Here is an 18,744-nt window from a genome sequence, read left to right as displayed (position 1 = left end):
TGCCTGCCTGCCTGCCTCCCTCCCTCGCTGCCCCAATGCGGCTCCGGGAAGTCGCGGCTTGCTTGGCTCGTCCCGACCTGCCCACCTGGAATGGGCTGGAAGATGGAGATGCGACCTGCATTTGCTTTCCCCGGAAGGAGCGGGGTTGTCTTCCACGAAGGCCCTTACAGTCTCCGAGTCTTTGTCCGTCTGTTGGTGTGTTTCTCCTGCAAAGCATCGCCTTTATAGCACAGATTTCCCTCCAAAGAATCTTGGGAACTGTAGTTTTCCCTTCCAAGAGCTGCCCCCCCATCCGGCCCCGAGAGGGCTCTTTTCCTCCACTGTGTGCTGGTGGGCAGCCTCCCTCAACCCTGAGGCGTTCTCTTCATTTTATTATTGTCACTGTTTTGTCATTTTCCTTGGGACTTTGTGATACATGAAATGTTCCTTACAGTCTTCATCCTCCTGACATTCCCCGGGGGATTATTTCTCATTCTCAGAGAGCCCATTCTTCCGGGGGCTGCATTCACATCATACATGTCCCACCTGCCTGCCCCAAATCCTGGGAATTGTAGTGTACCCCTCACAGAGCTACAATTCCCAGCACTCTTCACAAACTACAGTTAAGGCGTATATGCAGTCTTTATTTCTGGGTTGTTTTTTTAATGTATTAGAATGTTTTGCCTTGTTTTTCAACTCAGAGGTTTTAGCAGTTCCCAAGTGTCTGAACCCTGAACTTTCGAAACATGAAAAGTGCTTTACATACTCCTTACCAACCTGGGGCGTTATTTCTCAGATAGGGAAACTGAGGCTGAAGGTGTAAGATGCTAACCAAATTAAAGGCAGGAGACAACAGCAGTGCTAGAATTAGAAGTGGGTTGGGAGCAGTGCTGTTTTTCTAGGAAGAGAGGGACTCAGCAGGAGCATCTCCCTCGTTCTCTTACAAAAAAGCCCTGGTTGGGAGAGCGATCTCCATGGTCTACAGTTGCACATATTGGTTTTTTGCCATTCTTTAAGGGGCCTTTTGCACGCTTTGATCACCAGAAGTGAATGTGAAAAGATGGAGCAGACCCTTCATAATGGTGTCTGTTTCCAAGCATCTGAATGGATGAAGTAGGAGAGCTCAGGATACTCTAGTCTTTAAGGTATGCAAATGTAACTGACTTGTTCAAGTGAACTTGAATGTAAGGGTAAAGGGACCCCTGACTGTTAAGTCCAGCTGTGAACGACTCTGGGGTTGCGTGCTCATCTCGCTCTATAGGCCGAGGGAGCCGGCATTTGTCTGCAGACAGCTTCTGGGTCATGTGGCCAGCATGACGAAGCCGCTTCTGGCGAACCAGAGCAGCGCACGGAAACGCCGTTTACCTTCCCGCTGGAGCAGTACCTATTTATCTACTTGCACTTTGAGGTGCTTTCAAACTGCTAGGTTGGCAGGAGCAGGGACCGAGCAACAGGAGCTCACCCCATCGCGGGGATTCGAACCGCCGACCTTCTGATCGGCAAGCCCAATCGGCACAGTGGTTTAACCCACAGCACCGCTGGCGTCCCTTGAACTTGAACTAAGGAGTCTCAAATCCAGCACTCTCCATTACACCACGATGGTTCTTCATTTTATTTTTCATTCCTTTCCTTCTGCTCAACATCTGTGGATAGGGATATATAATTTTAGTCCTTGGACTTAATGATCTTGCAGGCCCTCCCCACAGTCATCTGTGAGGCACCTAGTAAACATTTCTCCCCACTCCATGCTTTACAATTGCTTCTGCATTCCTGATGTTGGGCGGGGGTTGATGAACAAAAAGCAGTATACAAACCCAGACAAAAATAAAACAAAGTTCTGAGCTGGGTGACCTTGGGCCAGTCACACTTCTCTGAAGTCTCTCAGCCCCACTCACCTCACAGAGTGTTTATTGTGGGGGAGGAAGGGAAAGGAGAATGTTAGCCGCTTTGAGACTCCTTTAGGTAGTGATAAAGCGGGATATCAAATTCAAACTCTTCTTCTTCTTCACGGTCATTTTCACATTTTATACTCTCTTAAATCATAGCACTATAATGATTACAGGAATAAAATGGAACTTGCCTCTGCTGCCCTGATGTGAATTTACTTGAATTATAAGCATTTTCTTGTAGAAAAGGATAATATGTCTAAAAATAATAAAATGAGCTTCTGTAGCCAGGTATACACTGTTTGTGTCTGCATATATGAGAATGAAGCGGTGCTGTAGCAAGTGGCATCAGCCCTGGTGGGCCCTTGCATGCCCAAGGTGACTCAGCTGCTGACACGAAACCTTTCTGCTGTGAACTTGGAAGGTGAGATCAGGTGTATTTACATTTAAAAATAGAGGACCTGAGTGGAAATGGTGGGAGTATTAATTTATAACCAGTCTTTAACCAATTGATTGATTGATTTATAGATAGGAACATACAGTCATACCTCGTGTTGCATTAGGTTCATGTTGCGTCTTTTCAGCTTGCAAACGCGGCAAACTTCCGGGTTTTGCCACATGTGCAGAAGCGTTCTGCGCACTTTCCACATGCACAGAAGCACTCTATCGCGCTCTGCGCTTGTGTAGAAGCACCACCTTAGTTGCAGATTTTTTGGGGTGTGAATGGCACCCCAGAACGGATCATGTCCGCAACGAGAGGTACCACTGTATGAATCCAGCTAAAGACCCATCTAGTCCAACATCCTGTTCTCATAGTGATCAGCCATGGGCCTGTGGAAAGCCTATATTGCAATTTCACCTTACAAACCACCCTTAGATCTACAGATGAAGGGTGGTATACAGATTTAACAAATAATAATAACAATACATGGGGGACCTGAATGCAAGAGCGCTCTTCCCTCTGGTGATTCCCATCTGCTGGTACTCGGAGACATAAGAGAACAAAGCCATGTGACAAGGAGCCACCAGTTGCCTTGCCTGATCCTCTTTTAAAGCCATACAAGTTGGTGGCCCCCACTTTATTTTGTGGGAGCAAGTTCAGTTGTTTTCCTATCAGTTGTGTGAAGAAGTATTTTCTTTTCACAGGCAAGCAACAGACGAGGTTGCATGTTTTACATGCTAATTAATGTGGAGGGTAATTGATGACACATCTAGATTCACCTTTCTTTAATCCAGGGAATTTATTATTCGAGACTGCTCTTTCTAACTTATTTTACATTATACACCACAGTTCTCTAATGAGAAGCATTCTGTATATGAGAAAGAATAGTTAGGAAATTTTGTTGGACGGAATTCACATGGAAGTTTGGTTTTAGTTTGTTGAACTTAGCTTGTTGGACTGTGAGATTTTTCTCTGTGTAGGCTTTTTTCCTTTTTGTGTGTGTGTGTAGGCTTTCCCCCCATAAACCTAGATTATAATTTTATTCCCTGGTATGTAACTCTTCAGACTGAATGAAAAATTAGTGAAAATGCTGGCACATGAAGTCAGAATATGGAAATATTTTGACAGATGCTTGTTATTGTAGTCTGTTGTGATCTGAGGAGGTTCATTTCCTTCCATGGACATCCAGTTTAAACAAAGCCATTTGTGAAGTTTGTCCCCTCTTCAGAGTGTAAGAAAGAAAGAAAGATGGTTTAAAGCTATGCAAAGCTTATCTTATTTGGAGCTCTTCGTTGTACTAAAATACAGTAATACTTCCCTCTCCAGTCTTCAGCATCTGCCCCTCTTAGAGTAATCTTTTTATAAATAGCATTTATTTTTGTATGACTATATATTTATCCGGATGTTTTGGATTCTCATACGCATTATATTGATTTATCCTTTCTAGTGATTTATGGTGAGCCCATGGCGCAATGGGTCAGTGCGTTATTCAGAAGGTTGGTGGTTTGAGCCCACCCAGGGTTAGCTGTGGGCAGGATTCCTGCATTGCAGGGGGTAGACTAGATGACCCTCAGGGTCCCTTCCCTGATCCTATGTCATGATACCAAATCTCTGACCTATCTTTTAAAAATAAATAAATATGCTAACTGGGCAGGTCTGTTTTCAAGAATGCCAGACAAACACATGGCTGTGTTGCAATTCAAAATCCTTGACTTTCTATACATGACAGATAAAGGTGTATATATATATATATTCTGCTTGCAATGAACAAAAAATGCATGCTGAAAACTGAGGTATCTGCTTTCTTTCCAGGGACTGTGGCCTGATAGAGTGGTTCCCTTGGATGTGAATGAAGCGTGCCCTGCCCTTCTGGGATGCCTTAGGTGATGCCACGCTCTTCTGCGATGGCAATTGGGGCTCTCTCTGGCTCGCTCCTTGTGACTTGCTGCTTGATGGCTGCTCTCTGCAGTTCCGCTGCATCTTTCCCCAAACTGGCAAAGGTTCAAGACAAGCAGGAGATAAGACCAAGCCAAGAAAAGCGGGATCACACATCAGCCCGCGAGAGCCAGAATCAGACAAGACCTGGGAAAATGAACGAAATGGGCAGGAGTGGGAGGGAGGAGGGCACCAGAGGCTGGAAAAGCAAGGGCAGCAGAAATTATTCCAATAAGGAATCTTGGACTAAGCAAAAACAAGCTTTGAGTAGCCAGGCAACAAGTGGCAAGTTTGGGAGTCTCCAAGCCCAAGGGCAAATGGAAGTTGTTCAGGAGGAGTTTCCAGCTGCTGAAGAGTCTTCCTTTTTGGATGTTCCTGGGGGCACCCCTGAGCCTCCAGAGGAATATGCTTATCCAGATTACCGCGGGAAAGGCTGTGTGGATGAGAGCGGCTTTGTTTATGCGATTGGGGAGAAGTTTACTCCAGGTCCCTCAGCATGTCCCTGCCTTTGCACTGAAGAGGGCCCTCTGTGCATTCAGCCCGAGTGCCCTGGACTCCACCCTCGCTGTATTCATGTGGACACTAGCCAGTGTTGCCCGCAGTGCAAAGAGAGGAAAAACTACTGCGAGTTCCGGGGCAAAACCTACCAAACACTGGAAGAATTCACGGTAAGGAGAAAGGGGCGCTGGGGGTAAGCAGAAAGGGGCTTGTTCTCGTGACGTTGCCCTCCTGTTGGCTTTCGTGTTCACAGAATGGTTTCTTTGACATTTATTTCCCATCCTTTCTTGCACTTTATAGTCCTCCAAAAATACAAGCTTTTACATTAGACAAAAGCACAATATTTTAACAAGGAGGTTCGGATCATTCTTCCATTCCTTTGTTATATAATTTTCTAAAAACATCTGTAAAGCTCATAATCACAGTTAAGTAATTTAATAATAGCTGGGATGTCCTGTGGATGCCCATTGTATTTTAAGAATAATAATTTTATTGTTCCTGTATTTCCTTAGCATGAAGGGGTTTTGTGGGGGAAGGTGGAAGAATATTATTTGTGGTTAAGAACACAGTATTTCTGATTTGGCTTTGTACATTTTCTCCTGCTTTTGCCTCTTCAAATGAGGATGTCAGAGTTATATAATCTTTCTGTCAGGTCTGTTAGTCTGTAGTCTAACACTAAGAGCATATTTCAGGGAGCATGATATGGCTAGTTTAATCAGGGTTGGCATTTCTATCTGGTAAAACACTCTAATGAGGCAATATTTTCATTAACTTGGGAAATGTAATTAATCTTTGACAGAACACTGAAATGATTTGTACTTTAGGCTCAGTGACATGGTTGATTTCAGGGGAACTTTTTTGAAAAATACTGGGCGATGTGCTGCCGGCTTATTGTTTGCAAGAGTTCTTATCTATCAGTATGTAGAGAACTGCACTTTATTGATATGTCACTTGGAAAGCATGTTTCTAGGGCTGAAATTATATGTGACATGCAGGGAGGCGGCGTTTCTCCCAATTTCTTCTTTTAAAAACAAACAAACCACAAGCTGCCATGGGAGAGTTCAGTCTTCAGCGGAGGACCAATGGGGGAGGAACTGCTTAACTCATCTTTTTTTTAGCAGAAAACCTCTGAAGGTGGAAAGAGTTGAAGTAACCTTTTTGGTCAGCAGAACAAACCAGTTAACTATGCTTAAAGTTGACTTCTGAATTTTGACTTGCTTAGAAGCCATTAACCATAGTTCTTGGTTCAAGCAAGGCTGGATTACCAGTGGTACAATTGCACCAGGGGGCAGGGCTGCAAGGGGCACAGATTCTGAGCTTCCTTCTTAAAAAGTGGAAGATGTGAATGTCTCGTTGTCCTTGAGCCTCTTCTGCTCCGCTTCCTCCTCCACTGCTACTACTTGGAACTTGCTCTCATTTCCTAACTCCTCAAAACCTCTCTCCTGGTTACTTCTTAACTTATTTGAAATATGTCTCATATAATTGGCAAGCATTAAACAATCCCCAAATAACTGAATTTTAAACGTTAGCAGTCCTTACAAAAAGTCATACACCTTGCTTGATTGTTTTAGTGGCCTGTCAGATTTAAAACATTCATCTTCCCAAATGCACAAGCACTTCACTGGGAGGCTTTCTAGAAATGTCACAGCTCCTTCTTTGCTAAACAGCCTCTTGACAGCACATGTCGGTGTGGCAGTCGGTTGTTCTGGCAAGGTTTAAAGATTTTTCTGCAATCGTGAAAAAGTTTTACTGTTGCTTATGTCACACTCAGAATATGCTTTCTCCTTCTAAAACTGGCTTTTGTCCCCGATGCAGTTGTGGTTAGGAGTTCCAGGGCACTCTATGAAAGTGGGGCCACCCAAGCCTTCAAAAGCAAAATAAACTATATTGAGACCCATGTTAATCTCACCTAATATACCGTACATAAAATGTTCCAAAATACAATATGTATTGAAGAAAAAAATTGAGACACTTCTTTGTGTTCTTCTGTCTATGGTATTAAGTCTGGCCGATGGTCGATAAGTGTTTCCAAGGCAACTGCAGAAAGAAAATTACCTAAATTTTAATGGAACATGAACAATTAGGGATTCCACTGAGTCTTCCACAAAGACCCTAGACATTTGCAAAACCAGCCTCTGCCTTTTAAGTACAAACCCTCCCATGAGATGATTAACCTCAAAAGAAAGAATATTCAAAGTATTTGCATGGAAACTGAGGATGGGTGCAAGTGTTACATAAATTTAGGGCTCCACAGGTCAACAACTCTGACATTAAATTTTGCTGGTTTCAGCTTCAAAGCCCTCAACCTTTAAATCAATGTGGTTTGGCTTGAAAGCCCTAAAACTTTAGACACATGACACACACTCTCTCTCTCTTTCTCTTTCTCGATTGGCAGTTAAGGGAAAGCTCACAGAAAGCTATAAACTAGAGCTAGAAGTTTTATACTGCCTGTCTCCACATTTTGCGAATAGCTTGCAAACACTCTGAACCCCCCACCCACCCAGGTGTACTCAGAAAGGACCGGATTCTTTTGCAGTGAGTTAGTATATGCATCCACTATGAAAACGTGATTACCCTTCACCTTATGCTCATTAAAGGAATACACCAAAGGAATGAAGAAATATTGGTTTATTACATGAAACTGAAAGAGACAGTGTATATAGATGCTGCTTCAGGGAGCAAAATTTGCGGGCAATAAATACAGTTACTAAGCATTTATACACCTTAATTATAGAGTGCAAAGAGAGTCTCTAAGTACCTAAGCCTGAAGAGTGAGTGCAACAATGTGTCACAGACTCACATTAAAAGAGAAGATAGGGAGGGATCCAGATCTAGAAGCAGGCCCAGCGGAAAGCCAAGGATCAGAGATCTGTACCTCCTGTGAGAGTTAGGCTCCCCCTTCAGAATCCTGTGCCAGGAAAGCAACAGGTTTCTCACCTGTTCCTTTGCTTATGATCCATCAAAGCGTAAGGTTGGTCCTTGAGAATGTAGAGCAAAAAGAGGATACCAGTGGAGATTGTGAGCAACCCAAGCTTTGAAAATCTGGGGTTTAAGTACAGTTTGGGGCCAACTGTACTCTATGAAGAAGAAAGAGGGTTTTCTTAGTGAGTTCTTTCAACCATTGGTTATATGTGCTAGTTTACTATTCTGTTTACTAATGTATTTTGAAGCTGAGGGGACGTGGTCTTTAATTTGGGAATATCATATGACCATACAGTTCCTGAATAAGAATGGAATCTTGAAAGGAACTTCATTGTCTGTACAAAGTCTGTTTCCTACTTACATAAGGGTGTTATTTAAGTTTCCCAGTCAACACCAGATTATTATGCTGATCTTTTCTGTAAGCATTAAGGGTCAAGATGGTTGCTTGTACCTTCCAAGCTAGGTCTTAGATAGGCGCTTGTACCTGGGTCACAGATAACTGATGAAATGTATTTTTGTATTAAACTCATTCTAACTGCACTGATGGCATGATTCATAGAAATAAACAGTGCCAAAAGCAGACAAGCACCCATCATTACAAAAGCCAAAAGATTAAGCAGTGTGTCGTGTTTTTTGGAAGGAAGTAGAATGCCATATGTTTTCATTTCAGGTGTTATCCAACAGACAGTTTCTGTGGGTGTTTGCAGTCCCCCAAAATAGATCTTTACTGTCCTACCAAGTTATAGTGGCCAAATCTAATGTTACTGCTGTCCCTTACATAGATATCTTACACAACTTCCAGTACAGCTGCTGTTTTCTCCATATGTTTCTATTCACAAATCAATAGATAGATAGATAGATAGATAGATAGATAGATAGATAGATTCTTTATTGTCATTACACAAGTGCAACATTGCACAAGTGCAACGAAATTGGATGCCATCCCTTAAAAAACAACAAAAGCAAAACAACAACAACAACCAAACAAACCACATTCCATCAGGTAGCCATCTGCCTTCAGGGTTATTGGCTGTCCAGGACAGGGGTTTTCATCCAGTGTGCCCTGGCACCCAGGGTGCCTTAAATGATGGTCAGGCATGGGCGTAGCCAGGGGAGCAGAGGCCAGCTGCCCCCCATCAATAAAAATCATTACAAATATGAGGTTCTGCTGCCCCAATGAAAGCCTGCCCCCAACAAAAATCCTGGCTATGCCCATGTGGTCAGGGAAGCCATGGGCAACACTAGCCCGAATCCCTCTTTCCTTCCACCCCTCCTCTGATGCCCCCTGGCGTCTCTGCCTCCCCAAGACATGCATGGCTGTTTGTTGCAGCAGCCCTGGCTACAAGGTCGAATGGTGCCTCTGGGTCTGGCCAGGAGGTGCCAGTTGGCAGGAACTGAGGCGGCCTCGGAGTAAGCAGGTAAGCAGGTGAGGGAGCCCAGATGGTCAGTCCACCAGCCCCAAGTGGGAGGCTGGGCAGGCAGGCAGGTGCTGCACTGGCCTTTTTTTTTGCTTGCTGTGTGCAATGCCTGCCTGGGAGCTGAGTGCCCAGTACCGAAGGGGAGCCTTTCTGCCATGCAGGTTCAGTGGGTGCCCACTGCTGCCACTGGTGCCTCCCAAGGTGAGTAAGGTGCTGGCCTGACGTTCACCATTGGCCAGTCTCTGTCGGGCTGTGAAGGCTGGGGGCATCCTCTTCCCAGGCCCCTGGGGGGCAGTGTCAGGAGGTTCCTCTGTTTGGGGTGGGCAGGCGCAGCTCAGAGAGCAGGGGCAGCTGTGGTGGTTGCCTGGAGGACTCCCAAGGAGAGGGGAGAGGAGGCTGAGGGAACACTGCACAAAGGAGGGTGTTCGAAAAGGGGTGGGGGGCTGCTGGCTCTGCATTCAAGGGCTGTGCTTCTGAGGCTCAGAGCAAATTTCCCTGTAGTTGGTCAAGGGAGCCATGGGCCTAAAAAGGTTGAAAGCCTCTTGCGTAGGACGTGAATGATGAAAGAATACAAACATGGCTGTGCTCCTCACCCCACTCCCCCACCCCGTGATGATGGAGATATGTTGAGGCTTGCTCATCTGAACGGTATTATTTTTAAGTATATTGCAATGGTTGAACCTCATAAGTTTGAGGTGACACCAAAAAGGGCACGTGGAAGATTTACTCCAGCTTTATTATTGTGCACAGCAGCACCCTGGTGAATGGTTTTGTACTGTTTTTGTGATTTTCCTAAATATATTGTTCAGTGTTTAAATTGCAGCCACCAACACCTGGTTCACAAACAACCCTGCGAGCTTCATGATTGCATGTTTTTTATGCTGATGTCAAAGGACATAGTCTTTACTAAAGACTGGTTATGGTTCCAAAGCATATCTTGTCTGGGAGTTTGTTAAATGAAGTAATTATACCTAGAGCTGACCCCCCCCCCCCAGGTTTTTGTATGTGTTGTGAACAGTAATAAAAGGGGGGCGGGATGGGTGGAATTGGACTGCAACCCTGTGTAGGCTCACCTGGGAGTAAATCCAGCTGAACACAATTACTTCTGAGTAAACATGTACATGATTGCATGCTCTTATAATTCTTGTTAGTAGGTCCTATGCACTTACCTCCTGTTTTATTGTGTATTTTAATTATGAATATTTGTATTTTAGTATTTGGATAGTTGGTTTTCATGCTGAACCATTAGAAGCCTATTTTGGCATTGAACAGTATATAAACAATAATAATGATTCCTAAACCTCAAGAAATCTATACTGCAGCTGGATGCAGCACTGGTGAATCTTTCATTCACCTTTATGTTCCAGCTTCGCTCATTACAATTATGGTTGGAGCCCTGCACACATTCAGTGTGTTCGAGTTTTTGCTTCAGGCATCAGACTTCTAACCAACATTATTCTTGTCATTCCATTGACTGAATTTGCCACAGTACCAGTGTGACAAACACCCAGAGAAGTTAGCATAAATGGAATAAAATAAAACCAATGTTGAAAGTGATCTTTTTCTGTTAATGATGTTGTAAAGGCACTTTGTGCTCACATGGCAGCAGAACTTCTGTTTGAGCTTTGGACTGGAACAGATTTCTCCCCCGTCCCTAGTCTTTGGTGCATACACACTCTCTTATTTGGATAATACTCATGGTGAACTAGTAACAAATTTGAATTTGGAAAGTTGCCCAGAACATCTTAACGACACATAATTTCAGGAACATGAGTTAATTATGTAGCTTACTGGTGAAACAAATAGGTTGAGAAGCAATTAGTGCAACCGAAATGCAAAATCCACCAGGATTTCCCAGCTGAGTTGTGGCAATGCTGGCATAAATCCTTCACCCCAGTTCAGCTGGTGGAACCTGTGCCCACTTAAGTCCCTCCAAGGGGGGCTCTGGGGGAGTGGCAGGAGGAGGATGGGGCAAGGAGAGTCTTGCACTTATTCTGAATCCTGTTCAGCTTGGTCATGGGACCTAGGACCCAATCCTCTAAGCTCAGGCCGACACTCACCTGCCCGCTCAGCCAGCACTAGCCCCCTCCCAGGGGCTTCTCAACAGAGTTTAGGATAGGGGCAGCTTACCGTCAGGATTTCTCTGTCTGAAATAGCAAGGATCACAGTGGGGTGTCAGTATTTGCAGTATTACTTTTAAGAAAGCATCCTCTTCACGCTAACATTAAATTGCTTTATACAATAGATAATTTCTATATACTGTATTGGCCTGAATATAAGCCTCACTTTCCCCCCAAATTCCAACCATGAAAAGTTAAAGTGTGGCTTAAATTTGCGACCTGACAAAAATTGCTTTTTACGACATCACTGCTGAAACAGTAAAACAGAAAGGGGGTGAGTGCCTGCGGAATTTTAAGGGAGCAGCTTATATTTATGTATTGTCTTTTTTATATTTTCCCCTTGAATTTTAAAGGTGCGACTTATATTCAAGTGCAGCTTATATTTGGGCCGATATGGTATTATGTAGCTAAGGCAAGGCGAATCACAAGTAGCCTACTGCTGTTTTCCTCCTTCTTTTAGCTGATGTGGAGCAAGCAGAGAACTCTTCATTTGCAACAGCTAAATTGGCATCCTATGCAAGAAAGTGGAGCAAAGTTATAAAACCTGTCTAAACCCTTGTTATACTTTTTTTGGCCAGCATTACATTGGGCTGCTGGACAGAAGTCCTTTGACTGTCCTTAGGATGCTCCTGCCTGTGTGTTCCCCCTCACGTTACTACTAAAAGCCATTGTTAAAGGTGGGGCTGGCTCTGGGGACAGAGCAGTAATGCCTGACTCCAGTGTTAGAAACTAGGATAGGAGAGCTTTCTGTCGCACGGCTCCTGGAACCTACATTATGGGTGCAAAAACAGAAAGTCTAGTTGCCATTTTGTCCTTTTCACAAGAGTTACTCCTGTTGCATTGGGAGAAGTGGCATTTCCCACAGAAGCCGCAGTGATCTATCCTACTGTGGAGGTGGGCATGGGGGCATTTCTCCTCCCATGCCGTCAGTGCCAGCAGCAGCAAATTTATTCTTGAGTCTCAGATCCCATACATGGTGACAAGATTTCTCGAAATGCTCGCATTCTGACAGTCCCGTTGCAAAATGCGCCTGGTGCCTGACTAATTTCAAATGCTGCTTGACCCTGTGCAATGTTGCTATTTCATTCCTAAGCATAGTTTAGAAATTATGTTCTATTCAGTTCTAGTCAGCAATACTTATTTTCAAGCTAAAGTGTCCATGACTGAGGTATAGAACTGTAGTCCTCAGCTTCTTTTCCTCACTAAATTATTCTATTCTTAGTTGGAACACTTTGGATATGAACTCTTGAGAGATTATCTCCTAGACATCTCCTAGACACCTATTTTCAGCCTTCCTACTAGCAAGACTTGTTCAGAAGGCCATTAGAAAATGGTTATGATGACCAGAAGTGCTGAGCTTTTTGCAGTGTTGATAAAGCAGCGGGACAGCAGCACCTTCACTTTTTGAAACCTGCCATTCTGTTCCCTGCAGGCGATACACATGTGCATAAAAGAGTTTGGTTCCTTTCCCTTTTTTAATTTCAATTTTTATTGGTTTTCCATAAAGCCCAAGATACACAGAGTCAAGCACAAAACACTTTGTTTCATATAAACAAAACAGAACAAAAAATTTAAACTGGATTCCGAGAGGACATGGTAATCTTGACAGTTTTGGCAATACAGAAAGGTAGGTTATACCGGTTAAACAGAGAAGTAATACTTGGTTGTTACCAATAACAATTACATTTGTGCACTTTTAGTTATATGCATTAGTTACAGACCCCTTACATCTGTTTTCCAATATAAAATAAAGAACATATGGGAAAAACAAGAAAGCAGAGAAGAATTAACCACCTAGAGACTCCACCATATTATAAACTGTAGGCATCTCTCTTCCACCGAGGCCTGCCTTCCATCTGTAGAAACTCAGACCTGGCAGAGAACATTCAACTATTGGCTTCGTCTTAATCTAAATCCACCTGGTCTACTGCCTCTAGTAATGCAAGACCCTCACAAAAGCAAGTGGTTCAAAACTGTGCATCAAAAACTCCTTACATGCGGTCTGCATTCACAGTCCCTACTATCAATGGGCCTCATTAAAGCAAAGAGTCTAATAAGCCAGCGCCTGAAAGACATTGAACGACAAAACAACCTGATTATCTTAAAGAAACTGTGCCCATGGTATACCTACTTTCCCCCTTCTCATTTTGACTCTCCAGCTTCATATTTGTTTAAACTAACCATCCCAAAATACAGACGTGCCTTTACATTGGCTAGATGGGATGTTCTTCCCTCTGCTGTACTCGAAGGTCGTTACCAAAAGACTCCATTTGAAAAACGACTTTGCCCATGTGGAGATGGTAACACGGAAACAGTGTCCCACGTCCTTCTATCTTGCCCCCTTTACAAAGACCTAAGGAACGAGATTATTACTCCACTCATTCTCTCCAACCCCGGCCGTTCACCAGACATTACACTGTATTTTCTATTATCTGATACGGATAGTCAGATAACAGAGAAGGTCGCGAGGTACATCGAGAGAGCTGCGAAATTGAGGGCCACCATCTGAGTGACAGACTTGTTCATCTGACGGACCTCCTTTTGCTTGTTCTTTTCTTCCTTTTATCCCTATTTTCACTTTTAACTCTTGTATAGCTGTGGCCTGTTGGCTTTGCTAATAAAGTTTGATTTGATCTCTCTTCCATGTGCTTCATCATTTGTGTCATCAATAAAATCAAACGACATAAAAACATCTCCTATTATTTAGCATGAGAAAATGAACCGATTCTTTTTCCCTGTAGCTTTTAGGGGAAAGAAGAAATTCACTGGCATTTGGTCAAGGAACACTCATGTAAGATAGCCTTAGGTAGTCCTCAAGGGGCAGAGTTAATGTTGCTTTAGCATCGCTTTACCTTCAGTTACAAATTATTCCCCAAAAGTGTTACTGTCAAGAACTGTTTGAAAAGTGATGAAAATCTAGGCCACGTATGACTAGACTGTGTGGCATATTTATGAACATTTATGCAAGAAGGCCTTTTTGTTCACATAAAGCTATAACCATGTCTTTATTTATTAGTGCCAGCATTTTGTTATCCTTCTAAGCCATGCTCCCTCACATGTGTCCTTTATGCATCGCAGTGCAGTTGTCAAGAGTGAACTGTGCAGGGGAAACACCTGGCCATTGCACCTCCACATCAGGGTGTTTATTCACACCATTTGAGCTACTGCAAGCTCACATTTCCTGCAGTTCTAATACAGAGCCACAAAGGATTTAAAATCAGGTTTAATGTGAGAAAGAGCTGGAAGATTATTGAGAGCAAATAATTCCGTTAACTCCCTAGGAGATACACAACTAGACACCACAAGACAACAGGGCAACCCTTCAATATTCATTTTTCAACAAACACAAAGATAATCTTTAGAACCAATTTTCCAGAACATGGACTCCAGTTTATCATAGTTAATCCTCACCCCCATCCTGCCAGCCCCTTAAACTTCAATCTGTTGATGAAGGGCAGGCAGAGTGTGGAGAAAGAATGGGTCAGAATCCACTTCTACCAGTGTGGGGCTATATAATCTAGATATAACACATACCAGGGCCATCTCCAAAGTGGTATTCGTGAAGAAAAGTATTGAAAAAGGCCATTCAGTGCAGTCAAAGGCCTTTAAGGGTACAAACTAGGGGATTTCTGTTTTGTCAGCTGTGGGGTATATTTAATACCCTCTGGATGGAGGAAACCATCTTTCTACTTGAAATAAACCCTACTTGGTCCAGATGAAATGCATGCCACAAGTACAGCTGTGAATATTTTCTGGTCCTGCTGAAGGAGGGAGATGGAGCCATAAGACTCCAGCAAGGGAGGGCTCTCCCAGGTTTAAGTATCAGAATCATCCACTTCCCCAACTAGGACTCAAGAATGGCATCTCCTTGCATAATGTTATTAACAAGAACAGACAACTGCAAGACAAAAGACATCCTTCAAACGCTTCTTTGGATCACTCAGAAGTCCCATTTGGGCCTGTTGACTTGTGACTTTTAAGCTTCTAATTATGGCCTGTTTCCTTCTTAGAAATTATTTGAGAAAGAGCTTCCCTGAAGAGATTGAAGGGTACAAAATAGGGACAGAGTGAGTCCAAAAAGATTTTGTAATTTGTGCAACATCTGGATTGGTGGGGAAGTATATATCTACATAATACTTCAGATTTGTCGGTGCTGACCTTTAAAGCACTAAATGGCCTTGGCCCTGTATACCTGATGGAGTATCTCCACCCCAATCGTCCAGCCCAGACACTGAGGTTTTGCTCTGAGGGCCTTGTAGCAGTTTCCTCAGTGTGAGAAGTGAGGAACCAGGCAGAGGGCCTTCTTGGTGGTGATGCCCACCCTGTAGAAGGTCCTCCTATGTTAAGGAGATGAGTACCTATATAACTTATAGATGACATCTAAGGCAGCCCTGTATAGGGAAGCTTTTTAATGTGTGATGCTTTATTATGTTTTTATATATATTGGAAGCCGCCACCCAGAGTGGCTGGGACAACCCAGTCAGATGGGTGGGGTACAAACCATAAAACAACAACAACAACAACAATTCACAAATACTTTCCTAAACCTGAGATCCAGAAAGATCATTCACTGATAAGATCTTGCGTGTAGCTCTGCCTTTTAAACACATTAGTCAATACAGTAATTTGGAATTCTTGTTTCTAAAATTTGTAGTATTTTTTATTAACATAAATAAAAGACTTAGCAATCATTGAATTCTAAAGCTTCAAGTATGCACCGCTTAGATGAATGGTATTTGAGGTCCCTTGGAGAAATGGTGTGCTTGTGTTTCCATTCCAATCCCAGGATATTGGTGGTTAATTGGGTTTTGATACAGGATGAGTTGTTTTATTTATTTAATAGATTTGCCTGTAGGGGCTCCACAAAGGACCACCGTCATAGCATCCTAAACTACTGTGTATGTCAGACCAATGTCCACATTTAATTGAAAATATTGTAAGAAAGAATCGCTAATGGTTACAGAGTGGTATTTTAAGTGAGCAAGGTGGAATGAAAGTACCATGTTGGAGAACACACAGCAGAACTATATAAGGTGCTTGTCTCCCAAAGTCCCTTTGAGAAAAAAGCATCAGTACTTTGATACTATGAATCACAGTATCCTTCTGGATATGTTGTCCAGGCTAAGTGGCTGAAATTCCCCTCTTACTTAGGATGGATGTTTCCAGAAAGTGGGCTGGAAGATTACCATTGGCAGTAATTTTGGGGGAGCTCCACAGATATCTAGTCTTTTTCTTGTGTTGTTGAACATTCATCCAGAAATTTGACCCAGGGTTTAGCTAGTATTTACTGTAGTATATGACCCCAGGCTTTAGCTCTATTTTTTCATTAGACTGTGCTTGTCCTTGACCAGTGATGGCCTGGAAGAGATGGAAACCAAGCCTTAGGAGGAACAGTGGAGGGAGTTGGGTACATTTAGCCTGCTAAAGAGGAGACTGACAGAAGACATGATAGGCCTGTCACATGGAGGATGGAGCAAGCTTCTTTCCTCCTGCTCCAGAGGGTGGGACCAATGGATACAAGTTACAAGAAAGGAGATTCTGACTAAACACCAGGGAGAACTTTCTGACAATAAGAACTGTTTGACAGTGGAATGGACTCCCTCAGAAGGGACAGATTGATGACCATCTGTCAGGTGAGCTTTAGTTGAGATGATTCTGTTCTTGCATTGCAGGGGGTTGGACTAGATGACCCTTGGGGTCCCTTCCAACTCTGCCATTCTATGATTCTATGCATAAATGGAGTCTTAGCCCAGGGAAGATGGAGCTACTGCTGATTGCTGATTCATCCACTCAGATGAATATTCTGGACGGGACTGCACTTCCTCCAAACCAGGTCCCCAGTCTGGGCATGCTTATTGATCCAGCACTGTTTTTTGAGGCTCAGCTGACTCTGTGGCCAAAGCCCCTTTAAAGAGCTTCAGCTGGTTCCCCAGATTTGCCCTTCCTTGAATGGAGGCAGCTTGACTTAGAAATGTATTTATTATTAGCCAAACAGGCTCACAGGGCAGTTTACAGGAATATAAGGTGATCTAAAATGTAATATGCAAGAGCATCAAAAACAATGCTTATTAAGTACACTTATTAGATAACTAGAAGCTTCATAAACATAGCAAAAAAGTGAGCATCTATAAAAAATACCAAAGCTGGTGCTAGACAGACACCCTTCAGTGGAGAGGTCATTCCACAGACATGGAGTCACTACTGAAAAGGCCCTTCCATGGGACACCACATCTTGTATAGCAGCAGGGAGCCCTAATCTGCTGATCTTAATGCATGGGCAGGTTGGCATGGGAGAATGAGATCTTAACATATTGCAATGTGTTGTGTGTGGTGTTTTCTTTAAAAAACAGTCTGGAAACTGCCACAAGATGATTAATTGCAATGAACAGCTTGACCATATTAAGTCTGCACTTTTTAATCTGCACTGGTTCCCAGTCTATTTCCAGGTCTTGCCCTCCTTCTTTGAAGTCTCACATACAAGAGCCAAAGCCAGTTGGTGAGTCTTAGTTTGCAACTTGTGAGTTTCTTAAATATGTGATTATTTTTAATTCTGGAAGTGCTGTTCCAATCACTGTTTTTATTTCTGACATAATTGTTCTGCTCAGGTTTCTGTTACTATATTAGGCTACTTATAAGGACTTTCTCTGTTGAAATGCGTTTGTCTTATGTTGTCATATATGGTTATGATTTGGCCTCTTGCGGGTATTTTATTGTCATTGTTTATTCATTTGTGTAGGTGAAGCCAAAACAAGAAACACACAAACAAAATATGTTGTGCAGTTAAAATAATTTAAAATAGGCATTCTGCCAAATAGAAATTTGTACCACTGAAGAATTTAACTTAGCACCCTCACAAACGTTTCTCCTTAAAATTGCTGCTCTGAAGGCAAAACAACCTGCCTTTCAGAAATGTCAGAGAACGGGTCTCCTAATAGAAAGTTAACCAAGCACTCAATTGATCTGTCAGCTGAGATATTTAAGTCTTTGAACAAGGCTGCTCTTAAGGCCTTATAAATTGGGCAAACAAGTAAGCAGTGGGATCAGTCGTCAGGCACATCGCCCCACCTGGATGCGCTCGCCTCCTGCAGAATCCACCAGTGGCGTCCTTAAGCTGTAGCAGAGTGCAGAGACTGGAATTGCAGAGCTGTAAACTCATTTTTCCTATTTAACATTTGTAATGCTGGTAAGGAGTCTAAATGAGAAATTTTATTGTACTGTCATGCTTCCCCCCTCCTTTTTTGCACATGTTTATCCTTAACTCTGTTTGTGGTTGTTCAAATTCATTTACAGCACAATCTGAACTGAGATGAGATGAGAGAGTTTGGATTTGGCAGATCTAAGGATTTTCTGGCTGATCTAGGGATTTTTCAGGGGGGCACTTGGCACCAGCATGTTCACACGAGCTCATGCTATCTCCTTGTTCAAATTACTGTGAAGAGGAATTTACAACATGAAATCAAATGCTTAGAGCCTAACCTGCTGAAATATACTGATTAAAACAAGGGTATGCAGAAGATAGATGAGATCTATTGGTATATGTCAGA

The 18,744-nt window shown here is 43.0% G+C and overlaps 1 protein-coding gene across 2 annotated transcripts in view; it reads left to right on the top strand.

The window, feature by feature from the left end:
• VWC2 (von Willebrand factor C domain containing 2) overlaps nucleotides 1–18,744 on the top strand; it is a 31,386-nt gene that overhangs the window by 352 nt on the left and 12,290 nt on the right. The window contains exons 1-2 of one of the 2 annotated variants that reach the window (XM_081885540.1): nucleotides 993–1,124; nucleotides 4,120–4,910. In XM_081885540.1, the coding sequence (XP_081741666.1) occupies nucleotides 4,194–4,910 (717 nt within the window). In that variant the 5' untranslated portion in view covers nucleotides 993–1,124; nucleotides 4,120–4,193. Of the gene's footprint in view, nucleotides 1–992; nucleotides 1,125–4,119; nucleotides 4,911–18,744 lie in introns of those variants that run through there. The other variant, XM_081885539.1, reaches the window with a different exon arrangement.

Source organism: Podarcis melisellensis (genome assembly GCF_964234715.1).
Source record: "Podarcis melisellensis genome assembly, chromosome: 13".
In the NCBI taxonomy this organism is placed as follows: domain Eukaryota; kingdom Metazoa; phylum Chordata; class Lepidosauria; order Squamata; family Lacertidae; genus Podarcis; species Podarcis melisellensis.
This window is presented reverse-complemented; position numbering and strand designations above follow the sequence as displayed.